The sequence below is a fragment of the Rhododendron vialii genome, chromosome 13a, assembly GCF_030253575.1.
Source record: "Rhododendron vialii isolate Sample 1 chromosome 13a, ASM3025357v1".
Taxonomy (NCBI): Eukaryota; Viridiplantae; Streptophyta; class Magnoliopsida; order Ericales; family Ericaceae; genus Rhododendron; species Rhododendron vialii.
In genome coordinates, this window is record NC_080569.1 from 30,221,726 (window position 1) to 30,246,772 (window position 25,047).

At 38.9% G+C, this 25,047-nt stretch overlaps 3 protein-coding genes and 1 long non-coding RNA gene across 4 annotated transcripts; 1 reads left to right on the forward strand and 3 right to left on the reverse strand.

Annotated features, from left to right (window-relative positions):
• The first annotated feature begins 1,785 nt into the window (after positions 1-1,785).
• Positions 1,786-4,327, forward strand: LOC131312497 (calmodulin-7). Its single transcript, XM_058340285.1, has 2 exons — positions 1,786-2,046; positions 3,653-4,327. The coding sequence occupies exons 1-2, from the start codon at positions 1,971-1,973 to the stop codon at positions 4,024-4,026; spliced, it is 450 nt and encodes a 149-aa protein (XP_058196268.1). The 5' UTR covers positions 1,786-1,970; the 3' UTR covers positions 4,027-4,327.
• Positions 4,328-11,091: 6,764 nt separating this feature from the next.
• On the reverse strand, positions 11,092-14,116 carry LOC131312498 (calmodulin-7). Its single transcript, XM_058340287.1, has 2 exons — positions 13,840-14,116; positions 11,092-11,804 (listed from the first exon to the last, which is right to left on the reverse strand). Exons 1-2 carry the CDS (start codon positions 13,913-13,915, stop codon positions 11,431-11,433), a joined length of 450 nt encoding a protein of 149 aa, XP_058196270.1. The 5' UTR covers positions 13,916-14,116; the 3' UTR covers positions 11,092-11,430.
• A 2,619-nt stretch (positions 14,117-16,735) lies between these two features.
• LOC131312500 (SNF1-related protein kinase regulatory subunit beta-1) lies at positions 16,736-24,691 on the reverse strand. Its single transcript, XM_058340292.1, has 4 exons — positions 24,313-24,691; positions 18,049-18,227; positions 17,739-17,901; positions 16,736-17,404 (listed from the first exon to the last, which is right to left on the reverse strand). Exons 1-4 carry the CDS (start codon positions 24,463-24,465, stop codon positions 17,087-17,089), a joined length of 813 nt encoding a protein of 270 aa, XP_058196275.1. The 5' UTR covers positions 24,466-24,691; the 3' UTR covers positions 16,736-17,086.
• On the reverse strand, positions 21,651-24,306 carry LOC131312501 (uncharacterized). Its single transcript, XR_009195886.1, has 2 exons — positions 21,958-24,306; positions 21,651-21,794 (listed from the first exon to the last, which is right to left on the reverse strand). It is a non-coding gene; the product is annotated as an uncharacterized LOC131312501 (long non-coding RNA).
• Positions 24,692-25,047: the final 356 nt, after the last annotated feature.

The following is a 25,047-nucleotide window of genomic DNA, read 5'->3' on the forward strand; positions in this document are numbered from 1 at the left end:
AAGTACATCTACAAAGGTCATGATCATACCATGATGGTGTTGAGAGACGAATAAACAAGATATAGAATTAAGGTAACTATTATTAGTCATCATTTTACTTTTACAAGAAGAAATTCTTGCTCATTAATTATTTTTTTAGGCTGTTATTCATGTTCATAATTGTGCTTTTTGGATGAAGTAGATATGCGTTAGTACAAAAACTCTTGGGAGGCAGATGGAAAGACAAATTTCAAGACAATAAGATCTATGTTGAACACATTTTTTTTCCCCTACGTAGTGTATCAGATTTGACTCTATATAAATTTTTAGATTTTTTATGCATGTTAAAATTGGATTCTATGAATGCGACATGGTATTGGTTTTGAGTTTTGTAGTTTGGATTAATATAGTTCAGTGTGTATCCTATCAATGCAATTAACTCGGTATATGTGATTAGGATTATCATTGGTAGTGATGTACACACGGGTAGAGGCTTAACAAATAAAATTTTTGTTGCGGAGTGCTGCAGACATAGGTAATTAGCATATTAAAGTTTTGCAACAACAAAAATATACCGTATTTTACTTTGTTCCTACCCATTTTTTTCAACATGTCATCCCTTTGCTCATTGCTTGACCTGTAGCTTTAGTTGTCTTCAAAATGTGTTGCGCCGTGCCTTCAGGCACGGGCATTCGCTAGTAGTTTTACAAAAGAAACAATTCTTATTTGCACAGATATGAAGTATCTAGTATTATCTGATGCACATGAGTCTCTTAATATATTATTTATAAAAATACATGTAGCAAATGGTTTTAGACACATTTATTTCTACATATGTGCGCTAACATAAGCTAACTTTTCCTTCAAGCTCAATTTGGACGCCCCTAATATTTACTAGGAATAGGAATTTAATTATCAAGCATCAAATTCCTAGTAATTTAATCCGTAATGATATAGGTACCGACCGGTCGGGGAGGGATATAATATCGACGGGCGCCGGCGGGCCGTCTCCGGCCACCGGACAACCGATCCGATCCGTTCAAAAATTCTTTTAAAAAAAACCTATGAGGCCCATGCGAGAATCAAAGGATTTTTGGACGGATCGAATCGGCCGTCTGGTGGCCGGAGACGGCCCGCCGGCAGCTGTCAGTACGATATCCCTCCCCGACCGATCGGTACATATAGCATTACTCTAATTTAATACCCGGAGTAATTCTTCGCCCACGTTTGGATTAATCCATTAACCTTCTCCAGAAATCATTTATTTTGGAAAATATTTTAAAGTCAAACATTTCCTTCTTGTATAGATTGAGCTAGAAATCTAGGATTCACAAAATGGGAGAGAGCAGATTCCTACTTAATTTGAAAATATGATTCTTGGTTTTGCCTACTGGGCTGACGATAACCACTCTATAAGACAAGGAAAATAAGTATTTCTGTGTACTTTTTATACCCATTAATACACATTCACATACTCACTATTGTCAGCCATTGGGCTGATTTTAAAATTTTCCATTCTCGAATTGGGGATGGTGTTGTGCAGTGGTGTGCGCAGCACTATGCGGCGCACCTATGAGCCGTCAAATTATGCATCTGATGACTTGGATCTCATATCGGCAATGAATGGCTCTCAATCGTTGGTTGCCGAGATGAGATCCGAGCCATTGAATGCACGATTCGATGGCTCGGAGGTGCGCAACATAGTGTTGCGCACATCATTGCACAACAACCAACCCAAAGATTACTGTTTATCCAAAGGGATCCTAATTGAGGTGGGTGTACTAAGACATATAGTGGGTGCATTTAGAAGTTCCCATTTGATGATTCGCGTGTATGACAATGGATGGAGCATCAGATGCCATCCTTCCTTCGGACCAGCTCCCCCATCCTATATAATCACCTCCCTCTCACTTATAGTATATCTGTATCTATCTTTATATCCCTCTTCAAATTGACCACTGCGTCTCTCTCTCTCTCTCTAGGCAATCGAAATGGCGGATCAGCTCACAGACGATCAGATCTCTGAGTTCAAGGAGGCTTTCAGCCTCTTCGACAAGGACGGCGATGGTCAGATTTCCCCTTTTCCCGATCCATCTTTATCACTTCATTTACATATTCACAGGCTTATATTTATATCTTTCTATGTGCGCGTGGATACGTGTACGCATGAATTATGTTTTATGATTTGATCTTGTTTTCGCTCAGATTCAGATCTATTTCGCGATGTTGTAATTTCGTTGGCTTCCATCGGCCACTGTTTGGCTGACTTTAGGGCTTTTGATTTTTCTCTTCGTTGTAGACTGTTGTTTTCCATGTCATTAAAATTGGCTTTACTATAACATCTGGATGAGTTTTGATGATTTTCCTTCCGAATGATGTCATTGCTTGCTGTACCTATGACGTAATGGGGTTTCTGTATGATCGCTACCGGTCATGTTCCTTCTGTACTTGATTGCCTATGTGACGCAGGAGATGTTTAATTGATATTTTGGGTAGGACACGGCTTCTCTGCAATCAAACTGCAGAGAGGCCCCGGTAGTTACATCTTAGCTGTTCATCTTGGCATTCAATAATCCGGATTTTAAAATGAATCTTCCCGATCTGGATGGTTAAAACCACTTTTGGACTGCCAAGATTACACGTAGCCTGTTGGTTTTGGGTGTGGACCGTGTGGTGCATCAGTTTGGTTGCATTACAGAAGTCTATTTACGAGGCCTGGTAATTTGCTGATTCTAGGTCTAGTTATTTATCAAAAGAATGGTTGTGTCATTCTCTGCTGAGATGATGCAATTTTTGTGTTTGCTGAGTACACCAGTTGGATCTGTCCATAGATTAGTTGTAAATATTTGAGGTTGCTGCATTTGCCAAACATCTTTTCGATTGTTCAAATTGTGTTGTTTTTTATTCAAACAGTTAAATCTGGGCCTTCTATGGTACATTGGGTTCTTCACCTTCTTTTGTATGTGTCATTCCGCTGCTGAGATGATCCTTTTTTTGGTGCTTGCTGAAGACTGCCAATTGGATCTACGGACGGAAAGTACAAAATTTTGAGGTTGCTATGCCTATATCCAACATCATTTTTATTGTTCAAATCATATTTCTTTTTATACTAGAATTAAGCTCCGCTTTAATCTGGGCTATGGTTGATGGGATTCCTCACTAGTGGTTCTCTGTCGGTGCTTCTTTTAGAGAAATTCACGCCTGATTGTAATGCTCCAAGCTTCATACAAACACGTATTCCAATCTTTAGTCGTCCTCTTTCGAAATTGTGGGTAGCTGACTCCATTTGGGAGTTATACTCTCCTGTATTACTGTGATTCCGTCTTCATTTGTCACGTCCATATTTCGTACCGACTCTTACACGGGTTCTGTGAATAGGATGAGTGGCCACAATGGTGAATTTGCAAGTATTCTTCATGGAAGATCTTGCAACGTTTTTTTGTAGTTGTATCTGTTGTAGTTAAACCACAGAATTGATTTTCCTATTCTATGGATGTTTAGTGGTTGTTTTTAAAAGCTTTGGCAATGTTTCTTGTCAACTAAAAGGCTTGGGTATTGCATTTGAAATTCAACCTCATGATTTGTGCAAAATTTTGGAACCCCACGTGTTCTCCATAAAGATTTGGAGTCTTGAGTTCATGTTGATCTAATTGTTTACAGTACATGGCTGCAGGTTGTATCACTACCAAGGAGCTTGGCACAGTAATGCGGTCTTTGGGACAAAACCCAACAGAAGCTGAGCTTCAGGACATGATTAATGAGGTTGATGCTGATGGCAATGGGACAATTGATTTCCCAGAGTTCCTGAACCTGATGGCGCGCAAAATGAAGGATACTGACTCTGAGGAGGAGCTCAAGGAAGCTTTTCGGGTTTTTGACAAGGATCAGAATGGCTTCATCTCTGCAGCTGAGCTCCGCCATGTAATGACAAACCTTGGTGAAAAGCTGACAGATGAGGAAGTTGATGAGATGATTCGCGAGGCTGATGTGGATGGTGATGGGCAGATCAACTACGAGGAGTTCGTCAAGGTCATGATGGCCAAGTGAGGACCTATCAACCCAACTCTAGAATTTGGAAAGTGCAAAAGACTTTTAAAAAAAAAAAAGTTTAAGATTTCTATTTCTGATACATTGGGTATTAGTAGGTCTGCTTGGCTGTTTGTCTGTTTTCCTGTTTGCATTTGTTGGTAGTTCTGCGCTTTAGTTTCTGCTTGTTTGCTCTGTCTCTTGCTTTAGTTGGGGTTGTTAGTATCCTTCATCTCATGTCTGGTATCTTCTTCTAACACATGTTATTATGAACCTAGAACATTTGGGAGTGTTGTGATATTTTTGCTTGCGGGGTGCCTAATCTTGTTAATGTCATCTTTTTAGGTTTCCTGCTCTTATCTTAACTCGTTTCGTGTAGTGTGCAATGCTGTGCATATTATCACATCTATTATTTGTAGCAGAAGTTCAACTTTTAATGGTAAACATGATGACCTCGAAAAGCTGATTGATTCTATTTAGATACTTTGCCTGAGCATTAGGGTCGTTGCATTTGTGGCTTTAGTATATCTGGAGAAATCTATCTATCAGACTATCACTATACATGTCGTCATGTTTGGGTCAGTGTTTCAGACAAACAATTTAGCTGAGGTTGCAAATTTGGCGCTTCTCGTTTTTTATTGAGGCGTTTACAGGCAATTTGGTTAGCCTCTCTCTCTCTCTCTCTCTCTCTCTCTCTCTCTCTCTCTCTCTCTCTCTCTCTCTCTCTCTCTCCATGCAAGAAATAGGCCAATCCAGCAGATTTTTGTTCAACTTCAGAAGCCTTCCGGTATATATATATATATATATATATACATACACATATCTCATATATGCGTGCGTTCGTGCGCTTACATATTTATGTGTAGGTGTAACATCATGCAAGGAAAGGGTGCCCTTGTCTTCTCACAGATGAGATCCAAGTGCACCTTGGTTCCCTGTAATCACAGGACTAGCTAAGTTGTCCGGTAAGTCGGTGTTGCTTACTTGATTAGTTGACCAGCCTTTTATACTTATGGCCTGTGCACTCGTGGAATTATGATTTTTCTTGCGCGTCCCCTGACATGGTAAGATCGTTGATGGATATCTGAATATTCTCTGAAGTGCTCAAGCAGCTTAGCTGGTGTCGCAATCCTTTTATAGTACGATAGGAGTCTGTTTTTATAGTTTTTTATGCTACCAAAGTCCGCTTGTGTAGATTGCAGACTTATAATGCACTCTACCTCAATTCCTTTGGATAACTGGGAAGTGGGAACTGTCCCCCACCAATCACGCAGCACTACTTTAGGTTGCGTGATTGCACTATGAACCGTGCCTTCATACCGCATAGTTTTGCTCTTCTGGGAGTTCAACTTATCTCCGTTATTCTCACCACAGACGATGATGATGGAGGTTTTAGAACTTTTTAGTGTTTCTCTTTTGAGAGCTCCAAATCTCCATGGACCTCTGTATCTTACGAGTCCTACTTTGATTCATCAGAAAACATTGGAGATCGTTTTTAGATCTAAAAAATGTACACAATTTTGGACTGACTGTCAGTCGTGTACATTCATTTTGAAACATCATTCACTAAGGTATTGGCGTTTTCTGGTAACATAATGTAAATCTGACAAACGCACAAGATTTACCGAGTGGCGCGAGTGGACACTTGTTTCTGGGGAATGTTATTCGCGTAGTATGATCATACATGTGGTTGGACTGAATAGATGCTTCATTTAGATATGCTCTCTCCCTTTTCCCCGACTGGCCCATGATAGATATTTGAAGGCATCTGATTCTATTTTCTTCTTCTTTCTCCTTTCAATATCTTTAAGAAAATTTTTGTGACCGACAGCTGAGGCTTTTGTGCTGGTCCTGCCTGGTCAAAAGTGTCACCTGGATGTTTTGCTACTAGAGGACTACTGGTATCATTTTTAACACTTTTGTTAAAGAACTGAGTTTCTGGCAAATGGGTGGATTTGAAATTGGAGGAGGGATAACTTTCGGAGCCCACTCTTCTCAATAAAGATGTGTTCTGGAAACACTCAATAAAGATGTGTTCCGTAAACATATCAAATGAGATGCCGTTTAATATGATTTTAGCATAACTTTTGTTCCGAAAACATATCAAATGATATGTGGTTTAATATGATTTTGGCATAACTTTTGTTCTGAATAAGTTTTGAAAGTAAACAGTTTTGATCATTGACGGGGGCTAAAAAACACCCACAGATGGGTTGGACAGAAAGCCTTGATGGTACCCTATTACTTTAGGTCACCTGCCCTAGATGGGGCTCTCCCTCATTGGACGAGTAATTATTCAAGGGTGTTGGGGCACTGACACCATTCGTAACCACACATTCTTATGAGGCCTATAAAAATGTGTGGTGTTGAAAGGTGTCGAGGCATCACGTGGTGGTGCCCTAAGACTGCTAAATAATTTTCTGCTTTGGACAAGGACTGGAGGAAGCAAAAAGCGTTGGAGAAATTGTGGTTGCCAGAATACGGTGATGGGTTCCAATTTGGCTGCCCAATTCCTGATTCTGTGCCCCCAATCCCATCAATCAAAAAGTTTTCCACACTGAATTTTAGTATCTCTCAAGATTTCCACAAAGTTTCCACGCTGAATGAATTGTCTCTCAAGATTTCCACATTAACCACGAGATGTGGTTCTGGTGGTTAATTTGTGATTTTTGGAAAATGTGGACTTGGAGTGTTGCTCTAAGAGCAATGTGAATGAATTCTCTCTCAAGATTTCTAACATAGATGATCACAATAATAATAATAATAATAATAGTAGTTATAATAATAATAATAAATGACACATTCTTTGGATTCCCTTCTCTACTTCTCTTTAGTACGGTGAAACTTTTTTTAAAAAAAGAGTTCCTCCAGCCTTGTCACTTTTTTTCGTAATAGTAACGAGTGCATTCACGAAATAGAGAAAGTATGAAAATTACTTGTCAAGCTTACCACAAATTTCGTGAAATTTGATATTGTGAATATCACGAGTTATATAGTATTCTTGTGCCGCCTAACGATGAGACAATTTGAATTTGGCCGTAGTTAACTATAGTACTTACACAATAGAAATTAAAATTAGTTTAATTATATTACGCCACAAACAAACGAGTTTGGTGTTCCAGCACAGACTGCACAGTGTAGCTCTCTCTAGTAAGGTAGGGGTCCATTTTCAAACACCTTTATGAGGATTAAAAAATAATTTTATTCATGCGAAATAAACAATAAAAAATTCATACATGAGTTGCCATTAGAGGATTGAATTTGCCCACTAAATTGGATTAATTTTCTTGATGTATAAAGTCACATGATGGTCATTCTTAAAATTTATATTGACCTTTTTTCTAAAAAAAAATAAAATTGTGATTTGGTCATTCACTAAAATTTGATAATTTTCTAAGTTGAATCACGGATCAAAAGTTATTTATTTATGATTTTAGAGATCAATATTCTATTTTCATAATAATTATTTGTGCATGCATGAATTTTACTAAACAAGCTATTAGCTGGATCAAGTATCATATCTTTCTATTTTAAAGCTTCAAAGATCGATTTCGCATTTACATCGTGATGACTTTTACACACACATTAAAACTGTTCGGATGACGCTCTTTCCGGTCATTTTTTTTGCCGATTTCTCGTGAGGACCCTTAAAATTATATTCTGCACACATTGAACGGTTCGGATTTTCAAATTTTGATCGGGAAATGAAAGTCCCTCATTTTAACAAAATGAGGGATTCCTCACTTAAAAATTCCTCTATATATATATATATATATATATATATATATATATATATATATATATATATAACAGGGTTGTTGAATCGCGTATCAACTTTGAAAAAACGATATTAGAAGGAATTTTAGACAATGTATAGTTAAATATTCCAGGATCAAATTGAATTCGTTAATATTATTGACCGAAGTCCTTAGTTACTGCATCACAATTAGTCTCATGCATGTGTAAATTTTTCTAAAATAAAAAAATAATTGGAGCAAGAGATATTGAAGAGCTTGCTTAAAAGCTCAAAAAAAAAAAAAAGTAGTGAAAATTCCAATAAAGGTTGTAGGAGTAGATGCTTTCCAGCTACATGCCTACATGTTGATTTCATTTTACTGTAACTAACAGCTATGCTTGTCGGACTTCTCCATCTCCTAATGCTTTTCTGGTCCTCGCGATTTCTAAGATTGTCAATGGTTGTGATTTTTTCTCATAACCGAATGTTCGGGCCAGTTTACGCGTGCCCTTGACTAGTTCCCAGAGCCCTGAAGTTAACGACAGGGCAACTCGTCCGATGGCCCCAATGTTTGTAATGTTTGGCACGGGATTCGAAAGTTATCGTTGTGTTTCCGATTTGTTAATTAGTTTTGTATCAGTAATTTGCAATTTTTTCTCACTACTTATAATTTATAGCAGATGATCATAAGCTGACTCAGTTATTAATTTGAATTACAGGAGAAGAAAGAGGAGGATTCGAGGGAAGAAGCAGCAAAAGCCTAAGGGTAATTCAAGTTACTCAACAAAAGGAAAAGTTAACGGCAACAAAAGAAGCCGCATTCATGACTGCTGGTTCCTATAATAATCTCCACAACAAAATGGGATGAAAGAAGTATTGGGTTTGAAAACTTTTTAACAAATAAAGGTATGTGTTATAATCAGTCGAGATGCGGACAGGTTGATCCGGACATTCAGTTGACGAAAGAAAGAACTTCCATAACTTGGTGGACGTACTTGTAACGGTATGATATCAAAGCATATTAATTTGCTTTTTCATATTTATATTTGCCTGTTTGGTCGAGAAGAAAATTTGATTGCTTGCTCAATTTACCTCGTTCGGTTGTAGGAAAAAGAAAGGAAAGTACGGGAAAGTTGGACTTTTTTTCCATTTTAAACATGTTTAGTTAGTAGGAAAGTTGTGGGACTCGCGTCTCTAATTTTCCCACTAGAATTAGTTTTCCCTCGAAACATGTCCGGTTAAAAACACAAGATTTTGCAAGATTCTTGTTTCTACTCTAGTTTCTACACAATTAATCAGCATTGTGGTGGCCGGCGATTTGGTACGACGGCAGAGCGGCTGTGTGTTTGGGCTGTAATTGTCTGGGCTTGACCCATATCATCTGGGCTTTCAGGCCTCTTCGAGTTTTGGTCTGCATCCCATTTGGTGTAATTATTTTATTTGGGTTTTTAGGCCTTTAGGTGTTGCCGTTGGGCTTGTCCCTTTGGGTGTGTCCTGGGTTGGCATCTTGTCAATTTAGGATTTGAGTCTCGAACTGGGTACTTCTTTTTTGGCAAGTGAACGGAAAGGTAATACCTGACTACGGATTTTGTACTTCACAAGAGGTATAACGACCCAAATTTTTGCTTTCTTTTTTTTTGGGAACACTGGAAATGAAAAACACAAACTAAATACATTCAAAAGCCACGCCTTGCATACCCGCCTCAAGCAGTGGAATAATGTCGTTGGGGCGGGATGACATGCGACACCATCTTATCCTCTTGATCCACACCCATATTGGCGAGTCTATCCGCCACTTGATTTCCCTCTTGGAATGTATGCTTGAGGAGACATCCCGTTGTCGTTAGAAGCGCATTACACTCTTTGATCAGCACTTTGTGGGGGGCGTTATCATGGCAATGGCAGTTGCCGAGTTGGTATCAATCTCCATAGCCTCCAATCCATGATTTTGGATCATCTCCAGGCCTCTGAAAATCCCCCAAAGCTCGGATTTTCACTTTCTAATATGACCGGGAAACGTAACGGTGAAAAATCAAGGTTGTTAATAGATTGTATTGGAGTTCAGACCATAATTCTTACTACATGGAAAATGGGTGTGCAATTTTTGAAGTGAAATGGAATCGCATAAGTTTAACTGTTAAAACATAGAGATTGAGGTGAGATCAAATTCCGAGGACGATTTTTTTCTGAAAATGGTGTAGATTTGGTGTCTAAAAGCTTAACCTAAAACCAGTAACCACGGTGTCTGCCCACCCGCTGTGGCGCGAGATCGGTCTAGCTTTTTGTGTACTTGATAGCAGCACTTGGCTTGAGATTCTTAACGGTTCAGGAGCTTGGGGTACACAAGGGGCACTCTTCAGCCAACAGAAAGGTTGGTCTCTACTTTTTTTTAAACATTAATCGTCAATCGACTGAAAATTTAGTTGTTATAAGTCAAAGACAGAAGACATGCGAAGGCGAACAGGAAAGGAGCATGCAAAAAATTGTCTCTGGAGTAAAGCTGATTGCACAGCCACCATGTCGATCACGCAGCCATGCCTACGATCACACGACCATGCAATCCACATCCATACAGTTGCGCGGCTGCCAAATCTACTCAGTAATGACCCCAAATAACTTTAGTTATGAACGAAACATATGAACCATTTCGGGTATGCAATTCCAGTACCTGAAATCTTACGAAAATAAGTACTCCGTAGTAGTTTACTCTAAGCATCTTACCTCTAAGTTCCAATAAATGGCCCAATGTCAAAATTTTGGCTCTAAAGAAAACAGGAGAGATGTGGTAAAAGAGCAAATTTTAGCACCTAATGGAGCCATATACTCTTAAACTTACCCCCGGAACAGCAGGTGGGTTGCTTCCCCTCCCCCGACCTCCCTGGTGAGCTCTTGACGAGGAGACCATAGGAAAAGTTGCTAAACCAAATGAGAGGGGAAGAACGACCTGTTGGCAGCAGGTGGAGACATTTCTTTGGCCCGTTTAAAATGGGGCATGCAGTCCCACAAGTGGTCACCGGTCATAATCGAACAGGCAGGTTCACCTATCATAATTCAAACTGCATGGCTTAAAACAGCACGTTAGGGCAGTCTGCTAAGAGAATCTATACTATAAGTAAGCAATGGAAGGTTCAGTTGACTTCTAGGACAGAGTGAGACAGGATAAGCATCCGCAGACAGAGATAGTAACTACCCGGGATACACACGAGAGTCACTAATATTCACAAGAGCCACTAGATAAATGATAAATCATCTGGCATCGACCACCTTTCGTATGATATATCACAAAATCTCATCTGATAAACAACATAAGTAATATATGCACAAACTATGAAATCTAATAATAAGAGATCGAAGCAAAATCCAGCAATTTCATAAATTAATAAAATTAGACATCCATCAGCAAATATATTCTACGTTCATAACACCATACGTCCGAAGATAATACCAAACCCAATAAGAAAGGAAACTATTGTTTGATCCCCCAACATAAAACTAAAACAGAGCAAACAAGCAGACAAGGATGAGCAGAACTAAAAAACAAAGCAAACTGGAGAACAGACAAACCACCAAGGAGACCTATTAATACCAAATGAAATCCTCATACCCAGAAAATAGAAAGCTTATCGACCTTATCTGCCGTTTTCCCCCCTTCTTTTTCACTTTCAAATGGGTGTTGGGCTCACTAGCTCTCACTTGGCCATCATGACTTTGACGAACTCCTCATAGTTGATCTGCCCATCACCATCCACATCAGCCTCGCGAATCATCTCATCAACTTCCTCATCGGTGAGCTTTTCACCAAGGTTTGTCATCACATGGCGGAGCTCAGCTGCGGAAATGAAGCCATTCTGGTCCTTGTCAAAAACCCGAAAAGCTTCCTTGAGCTCCTCCTCAGAGTCGGTATCCTTCATTTTCCGTGCCATCAGGTTCAGGAACTCAGGAAAGTCAATTGTCCCATTTCCGTCGGCATCAACCTCATTGATCATGTCCTGAAGCTCAGCTTCTGTTGGGTTTTGTCCCAAAGACCGCATAACTGTGCCAAGCTCCTTCGTGGTGATACAACCTGCACCAATTTTTGAAATTAACAGAAAGGTACAGCAGAACATTAGAGCCATGACGACAAACTTATTAAAGAGCAGGGGCAACATATACTGAGCTTTAGTGTTGTAATGCTTCCAAGTTACAAGTATCCAGTGGTAGTAAAAAGAGACGAGGGGAAAACGTCACAAAGAACACAGTTCTGAAGTCTCAAGTACAAACAATATTGCAACATTAGTTTAATAGATCACAGCAAAAGTTTCTTCATGATAATGGAGAACATCATACAAGGCCAAATAGAAGTACCAGACAGTCACTAGGTCGAATTCCCTGACTTGAATGCAAATCCAGAAAATACAATACAAGCTTCCATGGTACATGCAATCGAAAAAGTGGTTTTGACAACGATACATTTAGGAACAGAATCATTGCAAGATCTGCCTTAATTGCAATTTTTATCAGTCAGCCTATCAATTAGTATAAATTTTTCCAAAGGCGATTCTAGGACTCGCCTTCAGCCAAGATGCAGCAAAAATGCTTGCGGGTTTTGATTTTTGAGTGAAGAACCGCAAAGGCATTTGCCCATCTGTCGAGGCATACGAGGGCTTACGCTTTTCACACCTTTCCTGTCCAGATGATGGAGGCGAACGCACCAAATAGACCCTGTTCCTTTTACCTTTGGGGTAGGAGATGAAGGGTTTTCGGCGTACTTGCGAGAAGACTTAGAGAAAGGTAGGAACAGGGTCTATTATTGCGCTATGTTTTTATACCTTAATATGTTTTTTTGTGAATTCTATTTACTATTTTCTTATCTATAGTAAGGTGTGTTAACAAATAGCGCAAATAATAACCCCTCTTTTCCTTGTATTTTTAATTTTATTTTATACTTATGCCTCAACGCCTCGCTTCATGTGAGGCCAACTGCTCGCCTTGAGACTTTGCCTCTGAAAAACTTCGATTACAATAATTGCGCCCACCAATCAAAATAAGATTTTTTTTTTTTTTTTGTGGAAAAATAGCTGTACCTTAAAAGACGAGGACAGAAACGTACTGAATTCAGAAGAGTTGACGATTTAAGAATGGGAAACATATTCATTTTGCATGAGATTCGACACTAAAAGAATAGCAATGAATTTCTATTGTTATACTGAAAAGGGCACCAAGGCTATTGAGAACAACTTCTGGTCCCAGATCCAATCAGAGTCCAATCCTATAGGGCACCAAGGCCATTGAGAACAACTTCTGGTCCCAGATTCATGTAGTCTTTAAATACAGTTTTTACGTTATCAAACTTAACTCGTGATCTATTCTCAGTTGATAGATGTACAACATAACAATAAGCAAATAACTAGGCCCAGAATCAGATAGATTTCTTGTTTAAGGCCGTGTAATACGATCAAATCACAAGGTCAAACAAAAATAAATATACAACCACAACGTCGTCAAATATGCATCAAACCAAACAGAAACCCTACAACATCATTTGAATCACAACCAACTTTTCCGATTTCTCCCGAGATTCAGGATATCCTAAAGTCTGCCATGCTAATATTAACAACAACAATCTCAAACGAACAAAATGGGGAAACCATACAAACTAGCCTAAATTCCAAGGTAAACGCGTTCCAGTATACAAAACGCCCTAAATGAACCGATTAGCGGCCGAGCAATGCCACAGACACAGATGGATTGCACAAACCCGAGCACAGATATACATAGGAGATCCCGAGCAATCTCCGACTGTTGGATTGTGTGACAATTTTTTGTTTTCTAAAATCTGTATGTGATCCTACGGTCTGAGATTCCTCGGTCCAGAGGATTCCCGATACAGAGTATCAGTGATCACAGATATGTCCAAAAGTGCCTGATGCTGCATGTGAGGCCCACACGCACCATCGAACAGCTCCGAATAAATTTGTGTCCGGATCTGTACACATCCATCCGTGTCCGTAACATTTTCCATAGCGACCGAGACACAAAAAAAAAATTTCCAAGAGATAGATCTGATCTGAACACGATGATATATAGACAGAGAAAATAGGAGAGGGAGAAAATTAGACCATCGCCGTCCTTGTCGAAGAGGCTGAAGGCCTCCTTGAACTCGGAGATCTGATCGTCGGTGAGCTGATCGGCCATTCTTCTCTCGGGCTACTCCGATGAAGTGAGAGGAAATTTGTGAATTTGGAGAGGGGAAAAAAAACGACGGGAGGAAAACGCGGTGCAGTAGTGGTTAACGTCAGACCGCGAGGAGAGGGGTCCTCTATATATAGAAGGTGGACTTCGTCCGAAGGCTGCTCTCTCTCTATAGCCCCTAACCACACGATAAAATGAAGACTTTAACTACATCTTGCCCCTTCAATTATCACGCCTTTTAAGCTACTCCCTCAGTCCCCGTTTTTTAGTCCATCGTTCTATTCTGACCGGATAGTAAATTGATTAAATTTTTTCCGATTGGTAAAGCTTTTTATGTGCAATATGAATCTTATTTGATAGCTCTCGATCAATACTACTAAACAAAGTTTTCAAAATCATCAGAAACCTAACAGATTATGAGATATAATTAATTGAAAAGTGGTACGGACTCTCAAAAAAATTAATAAATAAATAAATTTCTGCCGGAGGGACTATCTTTAACTATCTAAACTCGGACCCCTTACTAATGTTCAGTCACGTAATTATTGTTAAAAAATTTAGAATAGTTCCTAAATGTTACTTTCCTTCGAATATGGCGAAAATGTCAAGAATGACACACATATAAAGCATGCATATGTATTACAATCAGATACTAGACCTTCATCTTCTTCTTCTTTTTTACTGAAGAGCTATTTGTATTTTGATGGTTTTGATAACGCGAGTGTATGCAGAAGTGTTAATGGAGATAAAAGCACTGAAAGGTCGATAGATGGGATGAGTGAAATAACATGGTTCAAACATAGATATGCGGTGTTTGATTTGCTAGAGACACAAGCTTGTTCCTATAGCATTTCGGGCATTCTAGCCATGTTCTGAGAGAAAAAAAACATTTGAGTTCTATTCTGGGCTATTTGATGGCCATTACATGACTGAAGACTGATATAGGGCCCAAGTTGAAAAGTTTAAGTAGTTAAGGTGGCCAAGTGTTGGGTTTCAGTGTGTAATTTTGAAAAGTGCAATCATATAAGTGGGGCGCTGCTATTCGCAGCCCTCTATTTACTCCCATAGTCCGTTAAAAATTTTCAATTATACTCGACAGTTAGTTACCGAAATTGAGATATATTTTCAGCGTCCAATTACCGAAATATAATATTTTTTTCAACAGATGTTTACCGAAAATGCATGTTCGGCAGTTGTTTACCGAAAGTTGAACATATTTTCGACATGTAGTTACCGAAATATAATCTTGTTTTCAACAGCAATTTACCGAAATGTTATTTATGATTTTCAACAATCATTTACCGAAATTTAGTGGGCTACGGGAGTAAATAGAGGGCTGCGAATAGCGGCGCCCTATAAGTTGGCGAGATGTAATTAAGCAAAAAAAAAAACAAACATCAGCTTAAATACATCAACGTTACTAAACGAGGCATTTATAAGTGTCCTTTTGGGTTTGTGTGTGTATTTATAAGTGTCCTTTGGTCATCCAAATTTCACACATTTAGGCTGCATTCTCTTAAACTTAACTTAAATCTGAAAATTTTATCATTATTTAAAAAAAATTCTCATTTGTTAGTTTTGCGCCAAATTTTTGTAGATTATTGATTCGTCTTTACGAGAGAAATCAGAAAAGTTAAATTTTGACACTTTTAAAAAATTGCCTTGTTCACTTTACAATTCAAAAAGAATTTTTCAAAAAATTCCCCCTACTTCTAACATTTCTCTCTCCACTTATTACCCCTACTATTTTTCAAAAAAAATTTAAAAAACCAAAATCAAACATAGCAAATTATTTCTCAAAATACTTGGATAAAAGTAAGAAAAAAATACTTTTCCGAATCCTCTCGTCGAGACGAATCAATAACCCACAAAAGTTTGACGCAAAACTAACAAATATGAAAAAAAATTCAAATAAATACAATTTTCAAATTTAAGTTAAGTCCAAGAGAACGCAGCCTTGCGCATTTCATCTCCAACATTTCCAGTTCAGAGTCATGTAGTCAATAATCCGATTTCCCCACGAAGCGATCGTGGGGTGAGTACTTGAATTTTGTCTCCATCGTTATTTGGTGCAGCTAAACCTATTCTTTTGTCTTTCAGAGTGTTAAGAGACTTAAGTTTCGATCTAAATGTAGGTGTGAGGAATCTCCTATATTATGTGTGTGCGTAGTGTTGGGCAATGCCATGTGAAAAGCATTTTCCATATTTATTTTTTGTATGAAAGAGAAAAATAATCCAATTTCAAACAATGATTTGCAACAACAATGAATTCGAAATGCAGAAATGACTCTTGAAGCAGGTGCTTTGGTGACATTTTAGTCTCCATTGTTTTGATTTTGTTAGTTTCGTACGTAAGTAGTTTAAGGATATACTTAGATGACATAAATCTTGGAAAAATGAGCACCGCTTTGATGCATCTAAGATTTATTGGGCCAAAAAAACGGTGCTCGTTTTTATAAGATTTATGTCAAAACTTCCATATGCACAAAACGAGCTAAATGGACACTTTTCCATTTGCAACAATGGAGACAAAAATGTCATATGCACAAAACAAGCTAAATGGATGCATTTAGCTGACATATGGATGTATTTAGATGACATAAATCTTGGAAAAACGTCCATATGCACAAAACGAGCTAAATGGACGTTTTGTTGCGGAACCATTCCCCCAAATTAAAGCCAAAAGATATCAAAGAGGACATGCTTAGAGACCCACCTCAATTTATGTGCACATTTAAAACTACCTTTCAAATCCTCCCCCAAACACCCTCTACTTATGGACCTGTCCCATTACGTTAAAGTCATTTGGCCATATTGGTAACATCTCAAGTCAAAGCATGAAGGCCTCTTTAAAAAATATCTCAAATTGTCGCCAAAGTGATAATTGAGAGCCCGAGCGAAGAGGGAGGATTGAGAATACCTTCCCTCTTCTCTGTTGAGTTCATTTCACAAAGTACATACACATGCAACAGAAGACCTCTAAAAGCTAAAAATGCAATGAAAACTACACAACACAAAAATGCAATGAAAACTACACAACACAAAAATGTACAGTCCCACAACAAACATAGGCAGAAAAAGAAAAGAAGTGTCAGTTCTATTTACAGTATTCGTGAAAGCCACAACATTTTTCCTCTGGTTCTCCAGAGTTAAGCGCAGAGACAAAAGGTTGGTTCACCTTCTGAGGGGCTTATAGAGAACAACAGTTACGTACTTGGATTCAAACCTGTGGGTTAAACCAAGAGCAACCACAGACTGAGATGCCCATCCTCTCTCTAGGTACACGTGGTTAAGCACAACATGTGGGGGCCTTGACAGAGACGACAATTCTGGATTTTGCATTCCTAGTACTGTTAGATTTAGCTGGGATGGAACTACCACTGGGTCCTTAGCAAAATCCTCCTCCCTCGGCAAATCTTGACTGTAGCTGGATTCTGGTGATGGTGGAGCCTCCAACTCAACAATACTTTCAAAGTTCTCTGGCACATAATCCTGTAAGAGATTACAAACCGTAACAATAATCAGGCAAATGGCGACTGCAGTTTGGTGTTCTAGGTCTATGTAGCACTGGCACGGACATGCAACCCGACATGGACACGACACCAACACTCCGACACATACATTTAAACAAAAATGGAGGACATAATGTCTGGGGACACATTTTTATAAAGATACTTATGCATACTATTCTACGGCTAACAAAAAAAAAAAAAAGGGGCTGTATTTATGTATCCACCCCAGTAAATTTTTCATAATTGATGTTGCATGCCAGTCAACCATTTCACTATGACTTCGGGAACGGTGATGAGGTTATAGACCTACTTACATGCACATCAAGAAGATTGCAAACATGACCCATCTCATCAGCTACAAAGGGAAGATCTGGAATATATCTCCCATCGCCATCCACGATGAACTTGTAATGGTATATGCCCGCTGGGAGGACCAGAAGAATGGAGTGATCCTTGCCAGATCTTTGTAGCAATTTCCTGTTAGTAGATGCAATTACATGAGCCATACACCCATACCTCATTTCACGATGTACGATGCTATCAGCCAATTGTGTGTCATGCATATGCAAAGCGTTATCTGCCTATGGTGTACTTGATTATAATGTAAAAAAGACCAACGCTCACCGTGAAGCCCAGTTATCCCAAGATCCTTCCACGGCAACATCATTACCACCATAGCTCCATGTTATCAAAGTAGGTATTCCTCGCTCAAGAGGAAGATCAACAGCACCATGAGGTTCATTCTGCCACATCTGATTAACAACGGGAGGGCCCTCATTCCTTTGCAGAGGAGCTACGGGAACCTAAAATATGCACCAAAAACATGTGGTCTATCATTTGGAAAACCAAACAAATTGGGAATTGCAGCTTTTATCTGGTTATTGACTAATCGATTCTGCAAGGGTCCTGTTTTTATGTAAACAAGATTCCAAAGATCGCAGACATTTCTGGAACACCTCTACCCGGAGGGACAAATAGTAAATTTTGAAAGATCATGTTGTCAATCTCTATCAGATATGAATTTATCTGACTCATGGGGGAAGAACTTGCAACAATGTCCCAATTTCAATTCAAATATTGGAGTGATATAGGATATATGGGGCCATTACTTAAACATGCATTTGAGCAACTACCCTTCCTATCTGGTAGAAAAGGATCCCATAGTCGTGAACTGATCTTACCTGGGATCCAAATCCCATGTTTGTCAATAAAACAGATTTGAAATTAGTAGTGAAAGCCTGAAAGGTAGTTCAAAACTCGACTGCATCCAAGTTGCACAATGTATGCATGTTTGAAAGTTGCAAACAGCATAAAGATAAAGAGCTCTCGTGGTATTATCAAGGCCAGATCGTAACTGTTTAAATCATGCATAAATTCACAACTTTGATTAGGTCGACCCAAAGAGCACGCTAAACGAATTTAGACATATCAACTAAATGCGGTTTCCTCTTTGCTTTATCCTCTGCCTCAATACGGTTTTAGATGCGAGAGAAACTAGATATTGAATGTGAAATTCTAGAAAGCGGCTAATTCACGATTGACCTTGGAGACGCGTCAAAGAGAGTTTTTAGTATCAACATTTGCCTGATCATCCAGCAAAGGCTTAATTCATCATTGTAAAGGCCTGAGCTCTAAAATTCTTGAGTGTTTTTTGGGCAACCAGAAAAAACCTTGGCTGACCAACATTATGTCATGTCCTTAGTCCCCTAAACTCGATTGTTCTGTTCAGTTTGTTGACCAACCTGTACTGCGGTAAACCCTTTGAATTTTCGGTCAACTACTCAGTTTCATACTTGTCACTCGCAATTCGGGCTAAAGGTGTACATACCCATAGGTTGAAGAGTTGAAAGATCTTAAGTGCCGGCAGGATACACTTTTGTATCAACCTTTCACAAGAGTTCATCCTCATTGGTGATGAGAGAGAGAGAGAGAGAGAGAGAGAGAGAGAGAGAGAGAGAGAGAGAGAGAGAGAGAGATTGGTAATCTCAATTGAAGGGCATAGCTTAACCCCAAGACGAACCAACATATGTTTCCGAGTCAATCCAGTACAATTCATTTAAAGCAAAACAGAGGTTCGCTAGAATGGCTCCATGTTTGAGTATTTGTCCATTACAACCTTCCGTAACATATAACATAATTTTCCAAAAGTGCATTACTGTGTGCCACACTCGTGTCACCAATTGGACAACTGCCACTCACCCAAAGATTAGAGCATCCTTAAAATGGTGAATTCACATGGGCAATACATGAATTTGCTTTGATGTGTCCCTCAACTAGTACAATTGCAAAGAAGAGGACAACTCACTTCTCGGGGTGGCGAATCAAGGCGCTTAACCTTCTAGCCCAAGCTATACGATTGAAGTTTCCCACGTGAAGGGGACCAGTTCAATCTTTGCCAACTTTAGCTCTTACATAAGAAAGAAACTAAAGTCTCAATGTTCTCGCTGGTACCCAATTACATTTACATGCATGCATAGGAATAGAAACAAGGCGTAAGGAACACTACCCGCTAGGGCTGTTAGCCGAGACCGGAAAATCGATCGAAACTGGAAAAACCGGATCGGACCGAATTTTTCAAACTGGTCGAATAATTTCAATCCGGTTCCGGTTTATAAAATTTTATAAACCAGAAAAATAATTTCGATCCGGTTTATGTGTTTTAAAGACCGGTCGAAACCGGACCGGTTATATATGTATAATATATACATATATATATATATATATATATATATATATATAGAGTTAGGTTCCGGTGAGGGATCCCTCATTTTATTAAAATGCGGGACTCCCCTTCCCGATTGAATTTCGATGATCCGAGCCGCTCAAAGTGATCAGAACGTGATTTTAAGGGTCCCCGTGAGAAATCAGCAAAAAAAATGACCGGGAAGGGCTTCATCCGAGCAGTTTTCATTGAATGGTTCAAAAAAAACTGCTCGGATAACGTCCTTCCCGGTCTTTTTTTTGCTGATTTCTCGCGGGGACCCTTAAAATTACGTTCTGCATACATTGAACGGTTCGGATTTTCAAAATTTGATCGGGAAATGAAAGTCCCTCATTTTAATAAAATGAGGGATCCCTCACTTGAAAATTCCTCTCTCTCTCTCTATATATATATATATAAACATAGGGGAGGGGAATATATATATATATATATATATATATATATATATATAAACTGTTTTTATGGAGGTATTTTTTATGTATTGGGCTCAAAATTGATCATTTGTTGTTGGGCCGAAAAAAAGGGGTTGAATTATGAGTTTTTGGTTGATATTTTGTGGGTTGAATTGTGGATTTTTTTATGTGTTGGACCCAAGATATGGCCCATGAATGAAAACAAGATAAACCGGACCATATTATCTCAACCGGTTCCGGTTTCTAAAAATCTCAAACCGGAAAACCGGTTTTGACCGAAAAATACGCCAAAACCGGTCGAAACCGGACAAGTATCATCCCTAGTAGTACCCGCCAATGTGCACCCCAGAATGTCAAATTTACATACTAACAAGTACCTAGGAGTATCATGTGTCAAACTTACATACCAATATATTCTCAAATTTTGACATTACTAGGATTGTCAGGAATCTCTCAAATACCCACAAGTCTCTCCAAGAATCATCATAATGAGAAAACTTAAATAATTGGACCATATTGCCTTAAGCACAATTTATCATTTTTGCTGTTGAGAACGCCCAAAATGACAGTCAAGTTGCATAGAGGAGAGTAACAGCATGAACCATCACCAAATGGCAAATGCGGATATGCATAATAGATCCATTTCCAAGTGCAGAAGGTATGTCTTTGCCCAATTTCAGACAATTTGTAAAGTGTGGAACTCAGTCATGGCAATTTTTGGTGGCAGAGTAAAAAAGTGGAGAGGTAAATTCTCTGGATTCCCTGGTCAGAGTCGGGCATATGTACAGGAGATGATGGAAAGCTATGAGGGATTTCAAGCTATGAACCTTGCATTCTTGGCTAACCAAGGATGGAGATTGGTGAGATGAGTGTCCAAGATTGTTAAAAGTCATTCCTTTAGGTAGGAATTTGCTAATTCCTCCTTCTGGCAGGCTAAAGTCTGGAAGTAGTGCATAATCGGGTGATGGGGTAATCTTTAAGGCAGGAAAGAGATGGAAAGAGGCATAACATTGATTAGGGTAATGGTCAGGGTATTTGAATTTGAGAGGACCCATGGGTGCCTGATTGTGCCTCCTTTGGAGTTGTTGCTGAGACCACAATCCATTGTGGTCCAGAAAATGTTTGGTTTAATCCAGATAGGGCAACATTCAACTTGTGCATTGTGTGTTTCACAAGAGGTTATTGCTCCCTTCATTACATATGAGGTGGTAGTTGGTGATTGAGGGCTTCCCAACCTAAATGAATAGACAGAATTGTGCCTCCTTTAGAGTTGTTTCTTAAGACCACAATCCAATGTGGTCCAGAAAATTTTTGTGGTTTAATCCATGTTCTTCACAAGAGGTTATTGCTCCCTTCATTACATATGAGGTGGAAGTTGGTGATTGAGGGCTTCCCAACCTAAATGAATAGACGGTCCGGCTTTAATTATGCATACCAAATAGCTAAGAAGGTTAGAATACTAACTTACTACAAAGCCCAAAATTGGAGAGGGAGGATGGTCACATTGACTCGAAGAGCCAGTCAGGAAGCTGGGAACTTATTTGGGGTCTCAAAATTCCAATTAACGTTTCGAAAACTGTGGGTGTGCCAGTGGAGTGCTCGTTGTCAACATTTACCTTATTCAAAGAGCAATGGGCAAAGATCCCATATGCTTTGTGACTGGTCTTGAAGACGAATCTAGGAGCATTCGATCTGGCGGTGTCCCACTACTTCTAGGACTTGGGAATTCTCCCTTCTGAACTATACATCACAGAATATAATTGCAGTTATTTGCAAATTGGTGGATTCATCTCAGGGTCATGGTAAGACTTCGGAAACTTTTAAGCTGGCATCCGATTGATGCTATGAATTCTGTTCCAATTCAGCAAAAAAGGGTGCTGAAGTCTAGACTCTATGATGGCCAAAATGCGATTTAGAAGCTCAAGACAGTTAGCACACTGCACATCTATGTTTCCAACTTCCATCATTCCCCAACTAGGACTGGTTATGCAAATGTAATTTTGTAGGTCTATCAGTCTAGGTTTGTTAAAACCAAAACTCATGCTGCCTTGGACAAAAGGTCGTTTCCACAGTATGGGGGAAAGCTGAGAGAACATCAAGAAAGCTGGAGGCATATGTGTTTCTTTAGGTGAGCTTAGCTATGCCTAAGAAGTGCTTTGAATTTAGCCAAAGAAGATGGGCTCAGGAGAGTCATCGTCGAGTCTGATAACAAGCCTGTCATACAAGTTATCACTGGTGATGATGCAATTCTACATGCTTTTGCAGTCGCTGTCAAGGACTAATGAATTTGAATGAGCACATGGATACCAGTTCGTACTTGAGGCATATTTACTTAAACCTTGAGAAATGGATAAGGTCATGCCAAAGGAGGTAGATGAACACTAGAAATTCCATATTTATCTAGAATCCTAGATCCAATGAAGTACACTTGCCTTTGTTGCTAACTTTTATTTTCTTTAAAAGGTACTTATGATACAATATTAATAATCATTTTAACATATAGTGTCGTATTGTTGTACCCGTGTTGGTGTGTGATAGCCTTTAGGAAAAGACGGAAGAGGAAGCTCTTGAAGCTATAATCTTCTCTTTCTTGTTGACACCTGTTCAAATGAACAATAGTGTCCCATCCTTTCATGACTATTCGGAATAGTCATGATTTTTTGTACATAGATCTCTTTTTGTCATTGATTTTCAAAATTGAATCTTGATGAGAGTCTTTCCATGCATCTTTTTGAGTTTTGAGTCATCATATTTGAGATAGTACAAATTTTTGTTTGGTTTGCCAGGCCGATTGGATATAAGCCCATTGGTTATAGTGCTGGCTCAATAGGATTTGGACCGTGTTCCTAGTAGATAGATGTCCCAAAGATTACAAAGTCCCGTGTCATGTCACGATAATTCTAAGTACCCAAAAAGTAAATCCCGAAAAGGCAAATCACAGTACAAATTCAACAAGTGAATCAATAAGATTTACCTTTTCGGAGTATATTTCTTGTGTACCTAGCAATATATAATGTCAAATGTTAGCCTTAATCATTTCTCATCCATTTTTCATGTTTTGTTCAATTTGTATGTTTGTAAGATCTTATTTTTGTCGTTTCATTATCACTGTGGCATAAAAAGTAGGACAAAATTTTACTAAAACAACACATGTGATGCAGGTGCTAGTAAAAGGAGACAAAATCGTACAGTCATGAAAATTGTACTACTTTGAAAAAAAACGAGAGTCCTAACCTTATCTCATGCTAGTGGTCCCAATAGAGACTAATAGAACACTTTTATTTATTTTTTTTAAAAAGGAGAAAATAACCATTTGCAACAGCTGGCAGTCTTCATTAGTAGCCAATCAGATCATTTTACGATCTCTACCCACCAAAAAATCTTGTTTTTTAATAAGTACCCAGCAAAAAAGATAGATAATCATAATCAATTGATAGCGTGATTCAACCTTAGTCACATAATCCTTCAAAATACCATGCACTCCTGCTCTAAATCTTGCGCTCACGCTCATAATTCTCCCTCTCAGCGAATTTTAATAGGTTGTGATGTGTTTCACAGATGCTTTTGCGATCACGCACACACGAATTATGCCAATTGTCCAAAAAAACAAAACTCGGCAATGAAATTTTCAGTCATTTGCATAAGCAATTGACGTTGTAAAATGACGGAAAACTGAGAAGAACAAAAACCCAAACATATACACACATGTACGTGTGTGTTGAAATAGGTGCACAAAAATGGAAGAAGGGAAACCTGAGGAGCGAACAAGAGAGGGGATCGAGAGAGTCCAGAGCCACCCTGGGCCGGCGAGTTAGCCATTAAATCACCGTTGGACTTTGCCGCGGAGGGATCGTTCATTGGGGTCCCGTCATTGGCTGCGTCTTCTCTTCCGTTTGCATTGCCCATCCAATTTGACCGGAAGGCCAATAACCAACCACAACTGTACTTTTTCAAGATCGAACAACGTACTTACATTAAAGAGAGACAAGGCGGAGAGAGAGAGAGAGAGAGAGAGAGAGAGAGAGAGAATGCAGGTTGTGGCAGGTGGAGTGAGAAGAGGGTTGATTGTTGAAGAAGAATGGAGTTTACATTCGGGGGAGAAAGTCTGAAGTGAAAGAAAGAAAGAAAGAAAAGATCAATCTTGCCATAAAGGAAAAGTATAAATTGCTAATCCCCACCCCCACCCCGGCCCCACCTCCCTTTTCCCATTCTACCCCGCCCCTCTCTCTCTCTCTCTCTCTCTCTCTCTCTCTCTCTCCCTTTTCTTTCTTTCTTTTTTTACCGTTTGGTTCTTCTGTTTTTTTTTCTTTTTCTTTTCGGTTTCAGTTTCGTTTTTTTTTTTTTCATTTTATTTTCAGTTTCGTTTTTTTTTTCATTTTATTTCCTTTTCTTTCTTTCCAATTTGAATTTTTTTTTCTCTTTAATAATAGGTTCAAGTCTAATTCTAGGCTTTGTAAAGTAATTGAGAGAAAAAAAAAGTGTTTCAAT

Excerpts from the sequence above, each read along its gene's own strand:
- LOC131312500 (XM_058340292.1), bottom strand. The coding sequence starts at position 24,465 with ATGGGCAATGCAAACGGAAGAGAAGACGCAGCCAATGACGGGACCCCA. Across the intron at positions 18,228-24,312 it reads CTCTCTTGTTCGCTCCTCAG|GTTCCCGTAGCTCCTCTGCA; the intron begins GTTTCCCTTCTT and ends TGCATATTTTAG. Across the intron at positions 17,902-18,048 it reads TGGGATAACTGGGCTTCACG|GAAATTGCTACAAAGATCTG; the intron begins GTGAGCGTTGGT and ends ATCTACTAACAG.
- LOC131312498 (XM_058340287.1), bottom strand. The coding sequence starts at position 13,915 with ATGGCCGATCAGCTCACCGACGATCAGATCTCCGAGTTCAAGGAGGCC. Across the intron at positions 11,805-13,839 it reads CTTCGACAAGGACGGCGATG|GTTGTATCACCACGAAGGAG; the intron begins GTCTAATTTTCT and ends AAATTGGTGCAG.
- LOC131312497 (XM_058340285.1), top strand. The coding sequence starts at position 1,971 with ATGGCGGATCAGCTCACAGACGATCAGATCTCTGAGTTCAAGGAGGCT. Across the intron at positions 2,047-3,652 it reads CTTCGACAAGGACGGCGATG|GTTGTATCACTACCAAGGAG; the intron begins GTCAGATTTCCC and ends ACATGGCTGCAG.